The sequence below is a fragment of the Mesoplodon mirus genome (assembly GCF_964341445.2).
Source record: "Mesoplodon mirus genome assembly, chromosome: 1".
In the NCBI taxonomy this organism is placed as follows: domain Eukaryota; kingdom Metazoa; phylum Chordata; class Mammalia; order Artiodactyla; family Ziphiidae; genus Mesoplodon; species Mesoplodon mirus.
In genome coordinates this window covers 76766532-76785396 of record NC_138976.1, presented here as the reverse complement: position 1 = coordinate 76785396, position 18865 = coordinate 76766532, and the positions used below count along the sequence as shown (strand labels likewise).

The window sequence follows — 18865 nt, the reverse complement described above, 5'->3', positions numbered from 1 at the left end:
TGGTCCTGAAAAAGCTACAGCAGCAACTCAGGGGGAAAACAATCTCCCTTCATTAATCTCTGACAGCAGCTCTGAAAAAGCTCAAGAAACACCTCAAAAGCCACCGTTGCCTTAGTAAAGCACCCTCCTTCTCTCGTCTCCCCAGAGAGGGGAAACTACAGCATCCTGTTCATGCTTCTAATTGGAATGCATCAGACTCTTAATTATTTGCATTCTTCCCCAACAAGACAGTGTGGTAGAGGCACACTCTTAACATTTGTATTCCCCACACTGAAGCGAAGTTGTTCATGAAAATTTATTGAATAACCATATTTCATTCTCTCAGGCAAGATATTACATGGCATTTTGCCACAAATGCAATCACTACTAGTAACTCCTGGTCCACTTCCAAGGTTTGCGTGTAGACTGTCTCTCCCAGGAATAATCCTGACACAGGTGGACCTGTTCTCCCAAGGTGACTGTCAACGCACGCAGCACAGACCACCTAGAGATCTGAGGAAAAGGGCCTCTTCTCTGCTGGGATTCCCCTAGCTGAGGGAGGGAGGAAGGGAGGGAGGGAGGGAGGGAGGGAGGGAGGAAGGAAGGAAGGGAGGGAGGGCAATAGGATGGGATTTGTCTACGCTGAGAACTGCAGGGAAACCACAACCATTACTCAGGCCAGACAGCTGCCAAGGAAGCAGCGCTGCCTAAGAACTGAAGCTAAAATAGAGGTGGGAGGCTGTATTCCTTTCCATTACTAAGCCCTGGAGTATTCACTCCCAAGTTCATCCACATTTCAAGAATGTTAAAACCCTGTAGTCAAAACCCTGATTATTTATAACTTAAAATAACCTACTGTGTAAAGCAGAAACTTTACAAATGAAGACACAAAAGAAAAGCAACTGGTGACAGGTAAGATAATACCAGAGTACACATCCATTCCCTACTGCAAATAACTTTTACTTATATTGCAGAGGCAACTGATTAAAAGGGAAAGAGAGGATTCTGGTCTCCAGAGAGTTGTCAGTTTGTCTCACGCACACACGCCTGTAATTTTGCATCAAGTAGAGAGTGCGGTTTGAAACACAGAAGGAAAACACAAAGGCATAGGGCAGGCGACACAACAGGAACAACGAGATGCCTCCAAAGTAGTAGCGATCCAAGACAGAGTTCAAGACAGTCTTCCCTACTCGCGACTTAACCTGAAATCCAAGTGACTTTAGAGAACAGAGAAAAGGGTCCAGAAGCCCTGGAGGCCACAAGCCACCACCTCTGTCCGGTGAAACCTAGTCCCTGCCCTCAACCCCACCTCCGGATGGGAGAATTCCAGCCACCTAATGAGCATCTGGGAAGCCCACCACGCGCTCCCATGCCCCGTCCTCACGACCCTTCTCCCAACCAAGCGGGACGCAAGAGGGCACTTACTCGGAGCCAACCTGACATCTCCCGCCGGGGTGGAAACCCGCGATCTCCTCGCACCGGCATCTTCGGGCGCGGGTCCCGCGTGGGCGCGCAGGTCCAGGACCCAGTTCCACCTCCTCCTCCTCCTCCTCCGGGCGGCAGGTCAGTCCTCCGACCCGCAGCCGGGTTTTAGCCAGGTGCCGGCCCGCGGGAACCCACCCCTTTGTCCCTCCCCCCTCGGCGCGGCGTCGGCCCGCCCCCGGCCCGAGGCAGCGCCTCGGCGCCCGCCGCCTGGCCCGGGAAACTCTCAAATGGGCCGCTACCACCCCCGCGCGACCCGGGGGAGGGTTCGCCGGCGCCGCGCCCTCGAGGTCCCCGCAGAGGGCCGTGTCACGCGCGACTCCCGGCCGGGGACGAAGGAGGGCGGCAGCAGCAGGGGGACCCCGAGGACAGAGCGTCCCGCGGCCCCGACACCCAACCCCCCCACCAGCGGACCTGATGGTTCGCTCCGCGGCGAGCTCTGCGAGCAGCAGGTCCGGCTCCGGGCGCCCGCCGGGGGAGCTCTGCAAGTTTGCGTGTAGCAGCAAGCCCTGGGCGGCCTGTTTGTCCACGGGTTCTTCCCTCAGGGTCGCGTGCGCATCCTGTACGAACCCTTTCTGGAGAGGTTTGCAGAACCTCCTTCCGAGTTCTCTTCGAAAAGGAACCGAGAAGTTTTTTTCTGTCCTGCCTAGAGGACACACACACACACACACACACACACTACCCCTACGTTTAAAACACGACTTTTGAGAAAAATATACTCCAGGTTATCTCTTTGGCACATTTCCAATAACTCCAGTAAAGAGATTAAAACTCCTCTCCCCTCACCAGCTTTTCAAAGGCTTTCTTTAAAAAAGTAGGTCACAAATGCTTATCAGGCAGGATTCATCGAATTCAACTCAGTACATTTATTCGTTTTAGAGTCCTCTATGTATAAAGAATTGTGCACGATAAATAAACGTTTCCTTATTTTAAGGGCATGTAAGTTATTTGGAGAATCAAAACAGGTACACTGATTACAAATATAATCTTGGATTTGAAATCTTAAGGAAACCATGTTGTAAGAGAAAAAAGTATGGCCCATCCTGCTCTTAAATTGAAAAGCGAAACTCGGCCTAGACTCACAAGAAGGTAAAAGGTAAAAAGGTCTGATCTGACCAGCTGACAAGATACAGATGCCGGGCTCTCTCCCCGAAAAGTTGCTTCACTTCCTGCCTAATCAAAACAAGTTTGGCAGTTTATGTGGAAAAACAAGTACAGCAGATGCCTCTCTGCAAGTGTTAGGCTTCTGGCCTCCTTTGGAATGGCTAAGTGCCTGCCTCTGAATAAAAAGCACTGTGAGTAACATTTCCCATTTTCCTTCAAGTCTCCAGAATTAGACGTTTTGGCTGTATTCCTGATGTAAGGTGTCACTCTCCTGTTGAAAGAGCCATTTAAAAAAAATGTTTCCCAAATTAGGCGGTGCGGACAAATAATAACAATGGCAGCATTTGTGAACTGGTCACACCTTAGTGGCACGAGCTTACACCACTAAGCATTTAAAAAGGAACAAAGGAACCCAGAATGTAGCAATTATATCTGCTGAATTTCCTTTTTCTCTCTAGAGTTCCACTGTCCAATATGATAACCACTTGCCACATGTGAGTATCGAATACATTTAAATTTAAATTAACTAAAATTAGGGCTTCCCTGGTGGTGCAGTGGTTAAGAATCCGCCTGCGAACGCAGGGGACATGGGTTTGAGCCCTGGTCTGGGAAGACCCCACGTGCTGCGGAGCAACTAAGCCCCGTGCACCACAGCTACTGAGCCCGCGAGCCACAACTACTGAGCCCGTGTGCCACAACTGCTGAGGTCCACGCGCCTAGAGCCTGAGCTCCACGACAAGAGAAGCCACTGCAATGAGAAGCCCGCGCACCACAAGAAAGAATAGCTCCCACTCGCCGCAAGTAGAGAAAGCCCGCACACAGCAACGAAGACCCAATGTAACCAAAAATAAATAAATAAAATAGATAAATTTATTTTAAAAAATTAACTAAAATTAAAGGAAACAAAAAATTCAGTTTCTTAGTCACATTAGTCACATTTCCAGTGCTCAATCAGTAGCCACATGTGGCTAGTGGTTACATTGGACAGTGTAGATATAGAATATTTCCATCATTGCAGAAAGTTCTATTGCATCACACTACTCCAAATGATGACATATTTTTACAGTAGAAATACAAATATTTTGGCACAATACATAGTTCTGACTCATTCAATTGATACAGTAGCATTGCTGGTGGCGGTATAAATCAATACAACTCTTTGGAAAAACAAGTTATAGTAGTACATATTTTACACATGTGGGCTTGCACATGTGAACCCCACTCCTAGAAATTTTTCTCTGAAGAACTTCTATCCAAGAAGTAATTACCAAACACCTTCTGTCAAGTCAGAACCCCCTCATAAAAGACTTAGGCTCTATCCTCAGAGAGTTCAGTTTATTGTAATAGACAATCAGTAAATAATAAGAAACCACGTAAGTGTTGACATTCCTGGCAGACTCAGGGTAGTCTGGGGGCTTTCAGGAGAGGTGTTCCTCACCAGACTAGGGGTATGGAGTTTAGGGAAGGCTTTCCAGAAACGAGGTACTTACACATTCTAAAGGACACGTAGGAATGAGTGTGAGACAAAAAGAGGGGCAAGAGCTTTCCAGGTGAAGGCAATAAATAACAAGTGGAGAAACAAGGAAGGAAAACCATGGGCTTGCTCTTGAGATGCCAGGAAGTAAGGCTGTCCAGGCAAGCAAGGGCAGTGTTCTACTGTGACACAATAGCAGTGGAATTAGACTGGCATTTTATAAAGATCACTCTGTCACCTTCTTGGAAGATGGATGAGTTGGGTGGGAGCTGTGGGGAGGGACATCAGTAAGAATGACAAGACCAGCAAAAAAAAAAAAAAAAAAAGGATTTTTGTGGGAATGCAGGTGAGAGATGATGTGGCTGTGAAGTTAGACAAAAGGAGCCACTTCAAGAGAAATTAAGGAAGTGTAATCAGCAGACTGGGTGCCTGCCTGATCAGATATGAGGTAAGGAAGAGGGAAGTGAGCCTACGGTGACTCTTAGGTTTCTGGCTTAACTAAGTAGATGACGGTGCCTTTTGCCAAAATAGGAAACACAGGAGTGGGAGCAGATTTTGAGAGGGGCTTGAGGAAGGATGGTGAATTCGATAAGGACTGATTGAGTTTTGAGGACTATGAGTTCTCCAGGTGGAGATGTTCAAGTATCTACTATATGCCAGGTATTGATGAGTGTTTGGGTAGAGAGATTTGAGGTGGAGGAAGAGATTTGGAAATCGCCAATGTATCAAGAAAGCTGAAGTCATGGGAGATAATGAGACTTTTCAGAGAAGTGATGAAGACTGAGGCAGGAGAAGAGTAAGGATAGAACCCATCCCTGGGAATGCCAATATTTAAGGGGCAAGCTTAGGTCCTCAGAATAGAGATAAAAGAGGAACTGCCAGAAGGGGAAGGAAAAAATCCTCTGGTGCAGGGTGTCCAAAAAGTCAAGAGAAGAATGAATTTCAAGAAGGGAAGAATAGCCAACATGGAACTTTGAGGAGCTCAACTAAGATAACAACAGAAGACATTCACCAGGAAGAGGACCACTGCTCATCCTGGCCAGCGCTCTTTCAATGGCAAGATGGGACTGGAGATTAGATGACAGAGGGTGACTGGGAGGTGGGACAGCACTTCACTGTATGCCTATTTATAACACAAGATGGAAACCATCAATGTCCAAGGATGGAGGGCTATTAAATTACAGCAAATCAACTTAATTGGCACAGCAAGCCATCATTTAAAATTATATAAAGAAGTCTGGGACTTCCCTGGCAGTCCAGTGGTTAAGACTCCACGCTTCCATTACAAGGGGCATGGGTTTGATCCTTGGTTGGGGAACTAAGATCCCACAAGCCATGCAGTGCAGCCAAAAAAAAAAAGTATCTATTCTGCTGATGGCAATAACCAAGAAATTACAAAAGAAAAGAAAAGAATTGGAAAGTATATGAGAACATGCTTTGATGAATGGATAGGATTGTGTGTTTTTCTTTTTAAATAGTAGTTATTTAAAAAATTGTAGTTACTGTTTGTGCAATAGATAATTTTTCAAAACTTGTCATTATGTATTACAGTGTAAGATCCTTAAATTATAGTCAGAAGACCTCAAATAAATGTAATAAACTTAACACTTTTGGGCTTCCCTGGTGGCGCAGTGGTTGAGAGTCCGCCTGCTGATGCAGGGGATGCGGGTTCGTGCCCCGGTCCGGGAGGATCCCACATGCCACGGAGTGGCTGGGCCCGTGAGCCATGGCCGCTGGGCCTGTGCGTCCGGAGCCTGTGCTCCCTAACGGGAGAGGCCACAACAGTGAGAGGCCCACGTACCACACACACACACACACACACACACACACACACACACACACACACACACAGCAGGGGGCTTGCTCACAGCATGAAGAGAAAGACATGTAAACAAACAATGACAAGGCACAAGAATTGCTCAAGTACATGTACGACTGAAGTGCTGACAGTTAAAACTCTGCCTGAGGAAAGGGCACTTTTCAGGAGACAAGGCCCGGCATCCCCTTAACTTTCCAAATCAAAGGACCATGCCAATAACTGTGCATATTCACTTAAAGGACTCCTTCTTCCACAAGCAGCCACCCACAGCCCCTAAAAGAACATCCAGGAGAGAGGCATTCAAAGTTTTGCTCTGCCCCTCATGGCTTCACATTTTGTTATTTAATGTTACACTTGCTCACTTTCAAAGTTTAACTCCACGTGCGTGCACCTAGGAATGGCCCTGTAAGCACACAGCGAGAAGGTGGCTGTCCACAAGCCAGGAAGAGGGCCCTCACTAAGAACCAAGTCTGCCAGCACCTTGATCTTGGACTTCTCAGCCACCAGAACTGTGAGAAGTAAATGTCTGTTGTTTAAGCCACCCTCTCTGTGGTGTTCTGTTATAGCAGCCTGAGCTAAGGCAGCCTCCACGTCCTACATGAGTGGACCCTGCTGCCTTCTCCAAGCACAGCTCAGGCTGCACACTCCCAACCTCACTTCCTGGAGCTACACTGGCCTTTCTTTGTAGTTGTCGCTCTTGAGACCCTGCCAAGCTCATTCCTGCCCCAGAGCCTTTGTTGGAGCTTCTCTGCCTGGACCACAGAGCCAGCTCCTGCTTAGATGTCTCTTTCCATCTAAAGTAGGAAGCATCCCTTGAGGTGGCTATCAGGAAGCAATGCCCTCAGGAGAAAGCCAAGTCTAAATTAAAGCAAGGAGGTGGAGGCCAGCTGAGTGTTTCATTTACTGTGAATCAAGGGTTTCAGAGAGCCCAGTGTAGGGGTATGAAAGGGGGTGGGGGGGTAACGGGTTTGTTTAGGGGAAGCGAAGACCAGAGAGGAACAACAGCAGGAAGGGAGAACAGCCCAAGAAAGGGCCCCCTCTTTTTTTTTTTTTTTTTTTTTTGCGGTACGTGGGCCTCTCACTGTTGTGGCCTCTCCCGTTGCAGAGCACAGGCTCCGGACGCGCAGGCTCAGCGGCCATGGCTCACGGGCCCAGCCGCTCCACGTCATGTGGGATCTTCCCGGACCGGGGCACGAACCCATGTCCCCTGCATCGGCAGGCGGACTCTCAACCACTGCGCCACCAGGGAAGCCCAGAGCCCCCTCTTTTTAAACATCATCATCGTCATCATCATTATCGCCACTATTGGTAACATGTTAACATTGCTGCTATCATCACTACAATGAAAAGGTGTCAGAGTAAGAGCAAAAAGGATGAAAAAACATCAGGAATCAGACTTAACAGGGAGAGAAAGTTCTCAGTTCTAAATGAATGCTGCCTTCTATTCACCTCTCCTCTCCCTGCCAGTGGCACAAACTCCAAACCCCAGCATCCCCCATACCCGCCCCGCCCTGTGTAAGAACTCGGCAATGGGTTCACCTGGCCACAAAGTTGTCAAAAGAATTAGCTGTGCAACTCAGAGTCAGCTGCATGGATTATAAGTCTGAGGAGGCCCCAGCCTGGCGTTACAGGGGGAGTTCTGGCTGGAAGGAGGTGGCTGTGGTCTGGGCTGACCTTGGGGTGCAAGGCTGTCAATGGGCAGGCTTCTAGGAGACTTACGGGGCTGGTCTGGGTGTGCTCAGGCTGGTAGGCAAGGCAAGGTGTACTCAGCCTGATTAACAGGGAATTGAGATAGAGCATAATCCAACTCCAAACCTGGAGATCCTAGAAGCACTTTCTGGGGTATGGTCTCATCTGGGCAGACCCTGCTAGAGAGAGCGCTCTGCCTGTGGGGGAACCCTCCCCTCCTGGCAAGGTGCCCTGGGTCCTAGAGGCACTGTGCTCTGTGTTTTGACATTTTTAAAAATTATTTTACTACTATTTACATTGCCGAATATATAAAATCCACACTCTTCAGGGACAGGTGCTGCTTGTTAACCCTCCATTAAAAAACAAAAAAACCTGGATAGAAAGTAATTGATCAAATGCACATTGTGTGCCGCAAATCTTTCAAACACTATTTTAACTCATTTAATGCAAACCCTCCCATCGCCCCTGTAGATTTGGCATTATTGCCCTACTTTAAGATGAGGAAACCAAACTTCCCGGAGGAAAGCAGCTTGCCCAAGGTCATCACCGATGGTGGGTAAGACTCCAGACCTATTGGACTCAAAGCCCATTCTCATCACTGCTCTCCGGCCCCTCCCCTCTACAGCAATAAAACAATTGCACACAGCTGGGGTAGAGGTAGGTCTTTGGTAGTTATTATTGTTGTTTTCTTTTTGGCTCCTTTTAACAGAACTTAAGAGGGGTTTTGCTGACACAACAACTGAACAAACAATGCTGGGGAATATTTGTGAAAATCTTCCTGTACAATATTAGAAAGGTAAATGCCGCAAATGTCGTTTGACTCCAGCTAGTGAGCCAGTAATTAGAATTCTCAATTCAAATATGATTCTGGTGCTAAGAATTCCAGTGGTCCCTCTCCCAGAATAAGTTCCTTAAGAAAAACACTTTAATAAGGTAATAATTTTCCCTCATCTCCCATGCAAGGGAGGGAATCTAAGGTGAGAGAGGCCCAGGGGACTGTCCACGTGATACACAAGTCCTCCAGGGAGACCAGAGGGGACCCTGGCAACACATGAATTTCTTTTAAAAAATTATCACCAGAATCCTCTAGCCCTAAGAACTCAGTACCCTGATAGACACAGATTGAAATTGTTGAAGTGTCTCCTTAACTGTCAAAGAATCCTCAGACCTGAAAGGGGCCTTAGAAAAAAGCTGCAAACAGTTTTCCAGGGCAGCCATGCAAAACAGTGCAGGCCTCTTAAAACAAAGGAAGCTGGGCCTGGGAAAGGCACTTCCAAGAGGCATTCAATAAAGCTTGAAACATGGCTCGTAGCATTTGTTTCTATAAGAACAGCTTTCTAAATTTTCCTGATGATAAGAATCACCTGAGGCATCCCAGGTCCCTCCCTGAGATACTGATTCAGTGGATCTGAGAAGGGCCCTGGGGAAATTTACATTTTTAGCAGGTACCCACCAGGCTGAGTCTTATCATCAGGGAGTTTTAGGACATTCTGCTAAAGGGACATTGTTACAGTTCTCTGACCCAAGACAGGAAGGTTACCATTTTGAAAGGAGGTAAAACATTTCGAAGGTCAGAAAATAATTCTCTACTTGCAAAACGTCTTTGGTTTACAAAAGAAAGGGTCTGATATTATAATCCTTTGGTATGCTGATTTGCATACGTATTTGTATATACACATATGTTTGGATTTCAGTTATTTTTAAATAAATGATACTTGTTTATTTGCACAAACCATACAGTAGATCACACAAAAAACAGTAAAATGCAACTAAAGTGTCATCATCCAGAGCAAACTACTGTTAATAATTGGATGAGCATCCTTCCAGGTACCTCCATGCACAGGTAAGCATATAGGTATCATACATAATGTTATACCCCTGGGACTATACTAGACACGCTCTTTTGCTACCTGTTATTTCTACATGGGAATATTGTTTGACTAATTTTTTCATGGCAATATAGATCTATATTATCATTTTTCTAGCTGCATAATATTTCATTTGTATGAATATACCATAATTTGCTGAATAAATACTTTAAATTTCTTTTAAAAACTGGTGTAGAGGACAAAGTAAAAATCAGATGGATGAAACTCCTAAGATTTTCCATAGACAGTGAGAAAACAAGTAGTTTGTAAGACTCAGGTACAATTCATAAGATGTGTATAGTGTACAGAACTTCCCTGGTGGTCCAGTGGGTAAGACTCCGTGCTCCCAATGCAGGGGGCCCAGGTTTGATCCCTGGGCAGGGAAGTAGATCCCACATGCATGCCGCAACTAAGAGTTCGCATGCTACAACTAAGAAGTCCGCATGCAACTAAGACATGGTGCAACCTAAATAAATAAATATATATATTTTAAAAAGATGTGTATAGTGTACATAGTATGTTAGTAACGTGTAAGACATGTTAAAAAACAAAATAAATGGAGTGTTTTTTATGTTAAATATAGATGAAAAGAATGAAACAAATAAGAATGTTACTTATAAATAGAAGGGTTCTGATGGAAGGACAAAGTAAATCATAAATATTCATATTGAATAAAATATTAATAAATGTAATAATGTCTAATTTACAATTGTATTTATTTAGATATAATATAAGGTAATAATATATTTTTATAACTTTATATTATTGTTAATAATAAATATTCCCTATCTAATAAAATATTAATGATACATAATAGAGCCCAGCTCATGCTGCCTCCAGATTGACAGCTAAATCATCCTAAATTGATCACCCATTGGTGACACCCATTATGTCCAATTCTGGTCCCATGTATACTCTGCCCCCAAACGCAGACAAATTACTAGTGAGCTATAGCTACTGGCCAGGTATACTTGCCCTGCATCCCTCCGATGGAGCAAGCCTATGCTGGCTTCAGACACCTTTTATCTGCTAAGACCACTTGTTCAACCACAGGTCTGTTCTTTGTGACCACACCATCACTGGGGAAAGCTGACACCGCACAGAGACAGGACATATAAAGATTGCAAGCACAGGTTCCAGAGTATGGACTTTTCACCCTATTAATATCCTAACCTAACTATGTTAAAGTGTTCGAATCTTTTCCCCTTGCTTCTCACTGCATGTTTTCAAATTGAATAAATCGTGTGACTGCAATACCCGACTTTGGTGTCTGAGCCTTTCTGTCTCATAATCTCTGGGAGAGCTTGCCTGGCAGTGTCCTTGGAGGCTAAGACTGCATCAAGGTAATTTCCCACATTCCTAGAGTAATGGAGAGAAGCAAGCAATAGGGAATTCCTGTCCAGGGTATTTTGTCTAATCTCGCCCTACAATCAGATTACCTCTAAATGAATCAAAATTTTGGCTGAAGTGAAAATCACTGTCACCAACCACTGAACTAATGAAAATGTGAAGTACCAAAATCAGGGCTCCAGTGATGACACTCCTCCCAACCAGAAGCTAATTGCATTATTTTATTATAATGGGAATCATAAAATAAGCTTACTCCAGCCTTCCCCACACAGCCACAGCACCAGGGGCCCAATAAAGGCAGCACACACACACACAATGTAACTGCTGATTGAAAATTCAATTGCATATCTCAGCCACGGAAGAGCCCTTGTCCATGAAAATTTCCTTAGGTAGTGCTGTGCTTAGCCTAGAGGGTACCTGAAGCCAGTTACTGGATCCCTGAGTGTCTGGAATAGGTGGAGGATGAAGTGCTGAAGAGAGAGGCAGGTGATGGGGAGGAAAAAGGGTGATAAGTACAGAGATTCCTTTTAAGAAATGTGGCTGTGAAAAGTAACAGAGAGGTGGGGCTCTGGGTTCACAAGCCCCTAGTCATCTTTGAATTCTTGGGTTCTGGGCTCTCTAAAACATGCAGGAGTATAATTAAATTTATGTTTCAGAACCTAGATGGAATATTACTCATCTATGTCCTATACTTAAAATGTCCAGACATCTCAGATTTCCAGAGATAGGCCAATGGCCACCACTCTGTCTTGCTGATTTCATAAGTGAACCATGCACTCTAATTTTTGTTTAGAAAACATGGTAGACTATAACTAACACATTCAAAAGTAAATATAAACACTTCTTATTTTTATTTTTCTTCCACTTCAATGGTATACCAATTTCTCACAATGAAAGTTTGCTTAAATTCCTAAAATGACAAAGTCTTTGTATCTACGTATTTGGAGCAATGCTCTTTCATTTTAAATACTTAGAGAAGAAAATATGGAATTATTCTTTGGGTACTGACAAAACTATTTGTCTGAAATCTCTAGAGTTAGACAATTAAGTTGCCTGAACCCCTGAATGCTGAAATAATTCCAAGAAAATGTATTTAAAATACAAGTGCAGGGGGCCTCCCTGGTGGCGCAGTGGTTGAGAGTCCGCCTGCCGATGCAGGGGATACGGGTTCGTGCCCCGGTCTGGGAGGATCCCATATGCCGCGGAGCGGCTGGGCCCGTGAGCCATGGCCGCTGGGCCTGCGCGTCCGGAGCCTGTGCTCCGCGACGGGGGAGGCCACAACAGTGAGAGGCCCGCATACCGCAAAAAGAAAAAAAAAAAAAAAAAAAAAAAAAAAAAAAAAAATACAAGTGCAGGACTAACACGTTGCTTAAAACATTTAGGCTGGTTTGAGAAGGAAATTAAGAATAGAACATCTCGTGTCTGCTTCCAGGTCAGCTGAGGGCCAGGAAGGAGGTGCACCAGCCACGAGTGACAGGCAGAGCCCGACAACACTGGAACAGCCCTTGGGCTGAGTGCAGGTAGTTCCTCCACTGAAGCCTTGAACCCCTCAAACTCATCCATGAGGACTGGAATCAACTTCTTCCAAACTTCCATTAATGTGAGAAACAGGCTGAGGGAGATTTGGGCTGTGCCTGGGTTCCACAACCAGCAAGTGACTGAGGCATCACTTCATCCAGTTCTTCTGACTTTAAACCCTTCTGCTCTCTCAAGTGTCAGGTGCCTGCCACAGTTCCCCAACCAGGGATCGAACTCGTGCCCCCTGCAGTGAAAGCGCGGAGTCTTAACCACTGGACTGCCAGGGAATTCCCCAGAATCTGCTTTTTACCGAGACTCCTCCCGCCAACCAGGCAGGTGGATGACAGTTTTTGTGCTTGAGCCAGGTGTCAGGCCTGAGCCTCTGAGGTGGGAGAGCCCAGTTCACGACATTGGATCACCAGAGACCTCCTGGCCCCACGTAATATCAAAAGGCGAAAGCTCTCCCAGAGATCTCCATCTCAATGCTAAGACCCAGCTCCACTCAACGACCAGCAAGCTACAGTGCTGGACACCCTATGCCAAACAACTAGCAAGACAGGAACACAACCCCACCCATTAGCAAAGAGGCTGCCTAAAATCATAATAAGTTCACAGACACCCCAAAACACACCACCGGGCGTGGTCCTGCCCACCAGAAAGACAAAATCCAGGCTCATCCACCAGAACACAGGCACCAGTCCCCTCCACCAGGAAGCCTACACAACCCACTGAACCAACCTTACTCACTGAGGGAAGACACCAAAAACAACGGGAACTATGAACTTGCAGCCTGTGAAATGGAGACCCCAAACACACAGTAAGTAAAGCAAAATGAGAAGACAGAGAAATACACAGCAGATTAAAGAGCAAGGTAAAACCCCAACAGACCAAACAAATGAAGAGGAAATAGGCAGTCTACCTGAAAAAGAATTCAGAGCAATGATAGTAAAGATATCCAAAATCTTGCAAACAGAATGGAGAAATAGAAGAAACATTTAACAAGGACATAGAAGAACTAAAGAGGAAAAAAAGTGATGAACAACACAATAAATGAGATTAAAAATTCTCTAGAAGGAATCAATAGCAGAAAAACTGAGGCAGAAGAACGGATAAGTGACCTGGAAGATAAAATAGTGGAAATCACTACCACAGAGCAGAATAAAGAAAAAAAAAAGAATGAGAAGAATTTAGGACAGTCTCACAGACCTCCGGGAAAACATTAAAGGCACCAACATTCAAATTATAGTGGTCCCAGAAGAAGAAGAGAAAAAGAAAGGGACTGAGAAAATATTTGAAGAGATTATAGTTGAAAACTTCCCTAATATGGGAAAGGAAATAGTTAATGAAGTCCAGGAAGCACAGAGAGTCCCATACAGGATAAATCCAAGGAGAAACACACCAAGACACATATTAATCAAACTGTCAAAAATTAAATACAAAGAAAAAATATTAAAAGCAGCAAGGGAAAAACAACAAATAACACACAAGGGAATCCCCATAAGGTTAACAGCTGATCTTTCAGCAGAAACTCTGCAAGCCAGCAGGGAGTGAAAGGACATATTTAAAGTGATAAAAGAGAAAAACCTACAACCAAGATTACTCTACCCAGCAAGGATCTCATTCAGATTCGACGGAGAAATTAAAACATTTACAGGGCTTCCCTGGTGGCGCAGTGGTTGGGAGTCCGCCTGCCGATGCAGGGGACGCGGGTTCATGCCCTGGTCCGGGAAGATCCCACATGCTGCGGAGCGGCTGGGCTTCTGAGCCATAGGCTGCTGAGCCTGCGTGTCCGGAGCCTGTGCTCCGCAATGGGAGAGGCCACAACAGTGAGAGGTCTGCATATGGCAAACTCCCCCCACCAAAAAAAACATTTACAGACGAGCAAAAGCTAACAGAAGTCAGCACCACCAAACCAGCTCTACAACAAATGCTTAAGGAACTTCTCTAGGCAGGAAGCACAAGAGGAGGAAAAGACCTATAATTACAAACCCAAAACAATTAAGAAAATGATAATAGGAACACACATATTGATAGCTACCTTAAATGTAAATGAATTAAATGCTGCAACCAAAACACAGACTGGCTGAATGGATACAAAAACAAGACCCGTATATATGCTGTCTACAAGAAACCCACTTCAGATCTAGGGACACATACAGACTGAAAGTGAGGGGAGAGAAAAAGATATTCCATGCAAATGAAAATCAAAAGAAAGCTGGAGTAGCAATTCTCATATCAGACTAAAGAGACTTTAAAATAAAGACTACTGCAAGAGACAAAGAAGGATACTACATAATGATCAAGGGATCAATCCAAGAAGAAGATATAACAATCATAAATATTTATGCACCCAGCATAGGAGCACCTCAATACATAAAGCAAATACTAACAGCCATAAAAGGGGAACTCAACAGTAACACAATCATAGTAAAGGACTTTAACACCCCACTTTCACCAATGGACAGATCATCCAAAATGAAAATAAATAAGGAAACACAAGCTATAAATCATACATTTAACAAGATGGACTTAACTAATATTTATAGGACATTCCATCCAAAAAGAACAGAATACACTTTCTTCTCAAGTGCTCAGGGAACATTCTCTAGGAAAGATCATATCTTGGGTCACAAATCAAGCCTTGGTAAATTTAAGAAAATTGAAATCATATCAAATATCTTTTCTGACTGAAATACTATCAGACTAGATATCAATTACGGGAAAAAATCTGTGAAAAATAAAAACACATGGAGGCTAAACAATACAATACTAAATAACCAAGAGATCACTGAAGAAATCTAAGAGGAGATCAAAAAATACTTAGAAACAAATGACAATGAAAACACGACAACCAGAAGCTATAGGATGCAGCAAAAGCAGTTCTAAGAGGGAATTTTATAGCAATACAATCCTACCTCAAGAAACAAACATCACAAATAAACAACATAACCTTACACCTAAAGCAATTAGAGAAAGAAGAACACAAAAAAACCCCAAAGTTAGCAGAGGGAAGAAATCATAAAGATCAGATCAGAAATAAATGAGAAAGAAATGAAGGAAACAATAGCTAAGATCAATAAAACTAAAAGCTGGTTCTTTGAGAAGATAAACAAAATTGATAAACCACTAGCCAGAATCATCAAGAAAAAAAGGGAGAAGACTCAATAGAATTAGAAATGAAAAAGGAGAAGTAACAACTGCCACTGCAGAAATACAAAGGATCATGAGAGATTACTACAAGCAACTATAGGACAATAAAATGGACACCCTGGAAGAAATGGACAAATTATTAGAAAAGCACAACCTCCAGAGACTGAACCAGGAAGAAATAGAAAATATAAAGAGACCAATCACAAACACTGAAGTTGAAACTGTGATTAAAATTCTTCCAACAAAAAAAAGCCCAGGACCAGATGGCTTCACAAGCGAATTCTATCAAACATTTAGAGAAGAGCTAACACCTATCCTTCTCAAACTCTCCCAAAATATAGCAGAGGGAGGAACACTCCCAAACTTATTCTATGAGGCCACCATCACCCTGATACCAAAACCAGACTAAGATGTCACAAAGAAAGAAAACTACAGGCCAATATCACTGATGAACATAGATGCAAAAATCCTCAACAAAAGATTAACAAGAAAAATCCAATAGCACATTAAAAGGATCATACACCATGATCAACTGGGGTTTATCCCAGGAATGCAAGGATTCTTCAATATACGCAAATCAATCAGTGTGATAAACCATATTAACAAATTGAAGAAGAAAAACCATATGATCAACTCAATACATGCAGAAAAAGCTTTTGACAAATTTATGATAAAAACTCTCCAGGGCTTCCCTGGTGGCGCAGTGGTTGAGAGTCCGCCTGCCGACGCAGGGGACACGGGTTCATGCCCCGGTCCGGGAGGATCCCACATGCCACGGAGCGGCTGGGCCTGTGAGCCATGGCCGCTGAACCTGCGCGTCTGGAGCCCGTGCTCCACAACGGGAGAGGCCACAGCAATGAGAGGCCCATGTACCGCCAAAAAAAAAAAAAAGAAAAAAAAAAACTCTCCAGAAAGTAGGCATAAAGGGAACTTACCTCAACATAATAAAGGCCATATATGACAAACCCACAGCCAACATCGTCCTCAATGGTGAAAAACTGAAACCATTTCCACTAAGATCAGGAATAAGACAAGGTTGTCCACTCTCACCACTATTATTCAACATAGTTTTGGAAGTTTTAGGCACAGCAATCAGTGAAGAAAAAGAAATAAAAGGAATCCAAATTGGAAAAGAAGAAGTAAAGCTGTCACTGTTTGCAGATGACATGACAGTATACATAGAGAATCCTAAAGATGCCACCAGAAAACTACTAGAGCTAATCAATGGATTTGGTAAAGTAGCAGGATACAAAATTAATGCACAGAAATCTCTTGCATTCCTATACACTTAAGATGAAAAATCTGAAAGAGAAATTAAGGAAACACTCCCATTTACCATTGCAACAAAAAGAATAAAATACCTAGGAATAAACCTACCTTAGGAGACAAAAGACCTGTATGCGGAAAACTATAAGATACTGTTGAAAGAAATCGGAGATGACACAAACAGATGGAGAGATATACCATGTTCTTGGATTGGAAGAATCAACACTGTGAAAACGACTATACACTACCCAAAGCAATCTACAGATTCAATGCAATCCCTATCAAACTACCAATGGCATTTTTCACAGAACTAGAACAGAAAAGTTCACAATTTGTATGGAAACACAAAAGACCCTGAATAGCCAAAGCAATCTTGAGAAAGAAAAACAGAGCTGGAGGGATCGTGTTCCCTGACTTCAGACTCTACTACAAAGCTACAGTAATCAAGACAGTATGGTACTGGCACAAAAACAGATATATAGATCAATGGAACAGGATAGAAAGCCCAGAGATAAACTCACACACATATGGTCACCTTATCTTTAATAAAGGAGGCAAGAATATACAATGGAGAAAAGACAGCCTCTTCAATAAGTGGTGCTGGGAAAACTGGACAGCTACATGTAAAAGAATGAAATTAGAACACTCCTTAACACCGTACACAAAAATAAACTCAAAATGTAAGGCCAGACACTATAAAACTCTTAGAGGAAAACAAAGACAGAACACTCTATGACATAAATCACAGCAAGATCCTTTTGACCCACCTCCTAGAGTAGTGGAAATAAAAACAAAAGTAAACAAATGGGACCTAATGAAGCTTAAAAGCTTTTGCACAGCAAAGGAAACCATAAACAAGACGAAAAGACAACCCTCAGAATGGGAGAAAATATTTGCAAACTAAGCAACTGACAAAGGATTAATCTCCAAAATATATAGGCAGCTCATGCAGCTCAATATAAAAAAAAAAACAACCCAATCCAAAAATGGGCAGAAGACCTAATAGACATTTCTCCAAAGAAGATATACAGATTGCCAACAAACAAATGAAAGGATGTTCAACATCACTAATCATTAGAGAAATGCAAATCAAAACTACAGTGAGGTATCACGTCACTCTGGTCAGAATGGCCATCATCAAAAAATCTACAAATAATAAATGCTGGAGAAGGTGTGGAGAAAAGGGAACCCTCTTGCACTGTTGGTGGGAATGTAAATTGATACAGCCACTATGGAGAACAGTATGGAGGTTCCTTAAAAAACTAAAAATAGAACTACCATACGACCCAGCAATCCCACTACTGGGCATATACCCTGAGAAAACCATAATTCAAAAAGAGTCATGTACCACAATGTTCATTGCAGCTCTATTTAGAATAGCCAGGCCATGGAAGCAACCTAAGTGTCTATCGACAGATGAATGGATAAAGAAGATGTGGCACATATATACAACGGAATATTACTCAGCCATAGAAAGAAACGAAATTGAGTTATTTGTAGTGAGGTGGATGGACCTAGGGACTGTCATACAGAGTGAAGTAAGTCAGAAAGAGAAAAACAAATACCACATGCTAACAAACATATGGAATCTAAAAAAAAAGAAGTGGTTCTAATGAACCTAGGAGCGGCACAGGAATAAAGACGCAGACGTAGAGAATGGATTTGAGGACACGGGGAGGGGGAAGGGTAAGCTGGGATGAAGTGAGAAAGTGGCATGCACATATATTCACCACCAAATGTAAAATAGATAGCTAGTGGGAAGCAGCCACATAGCACAGGGAGATCAGCTCGGTGCTTTTTGACCACCTAGAGGGGTGGGATAGGGAAGGTGGGAGGGAGACGCAAGAGGGAGGAGATATGGGGATATATGTTTATGTATAGCTGATTCACTTTGTTATACAGCAGAAACTAACACACCATTGTAAAGCAATTTTACTCCAAGAAAGATGTTAAAAAAAAAAAAGGTGGGGTGTAATTCCCTTCTTCAAAAAAAAAGAATAGAACATCTATACTCAGATAACCTGTATATTTATAGGTATTTAACATTTTACTAGCAATGAATTTTTAATTTCACATACTCTAATAATTTCCGACCACTCTCCTTAAACAGGCAGTATAGAAAACTGAAATATAAGAGTATCTCATTCAGAAACTCAAGAACCAGAA

At 43.4% G+C, this 18865-nt stretch overlaps 1 protein-coding gene across 6 annotated transcripts in view; it reads right to left on the bottom strand.

The window, feature by feature from the left end:
- TJP2 (tight junction protein 2) overlaps positions 1-18865 on the bottom strand; it is a 134453-nt gene that overhangs the window by 83962 nt on the left and 31626 nt on the right. For 2 of the 6 annotated variants that reach the window (XM_082612603.1, XM_082612605.1), the window contains exon 1: positions 1405-1548. The exons of 3 other annotated variants lie outside the window; for them this stretch is intronic. In XM_082612603.1, coding sequence (XP_082468729.1) covers positions 1405-1464 — 60 coding nt within the window. In that variant the 5' untranslated portion in view covers positions 1465-1548. Of the gene's footprint in view, positions 1-1404; positions 1549-1875; positions 1932-18865 lie in introns of those variants that run through there. One more of the 6 variants, XM_082612604.1, reaches the window with a different exon arrangement.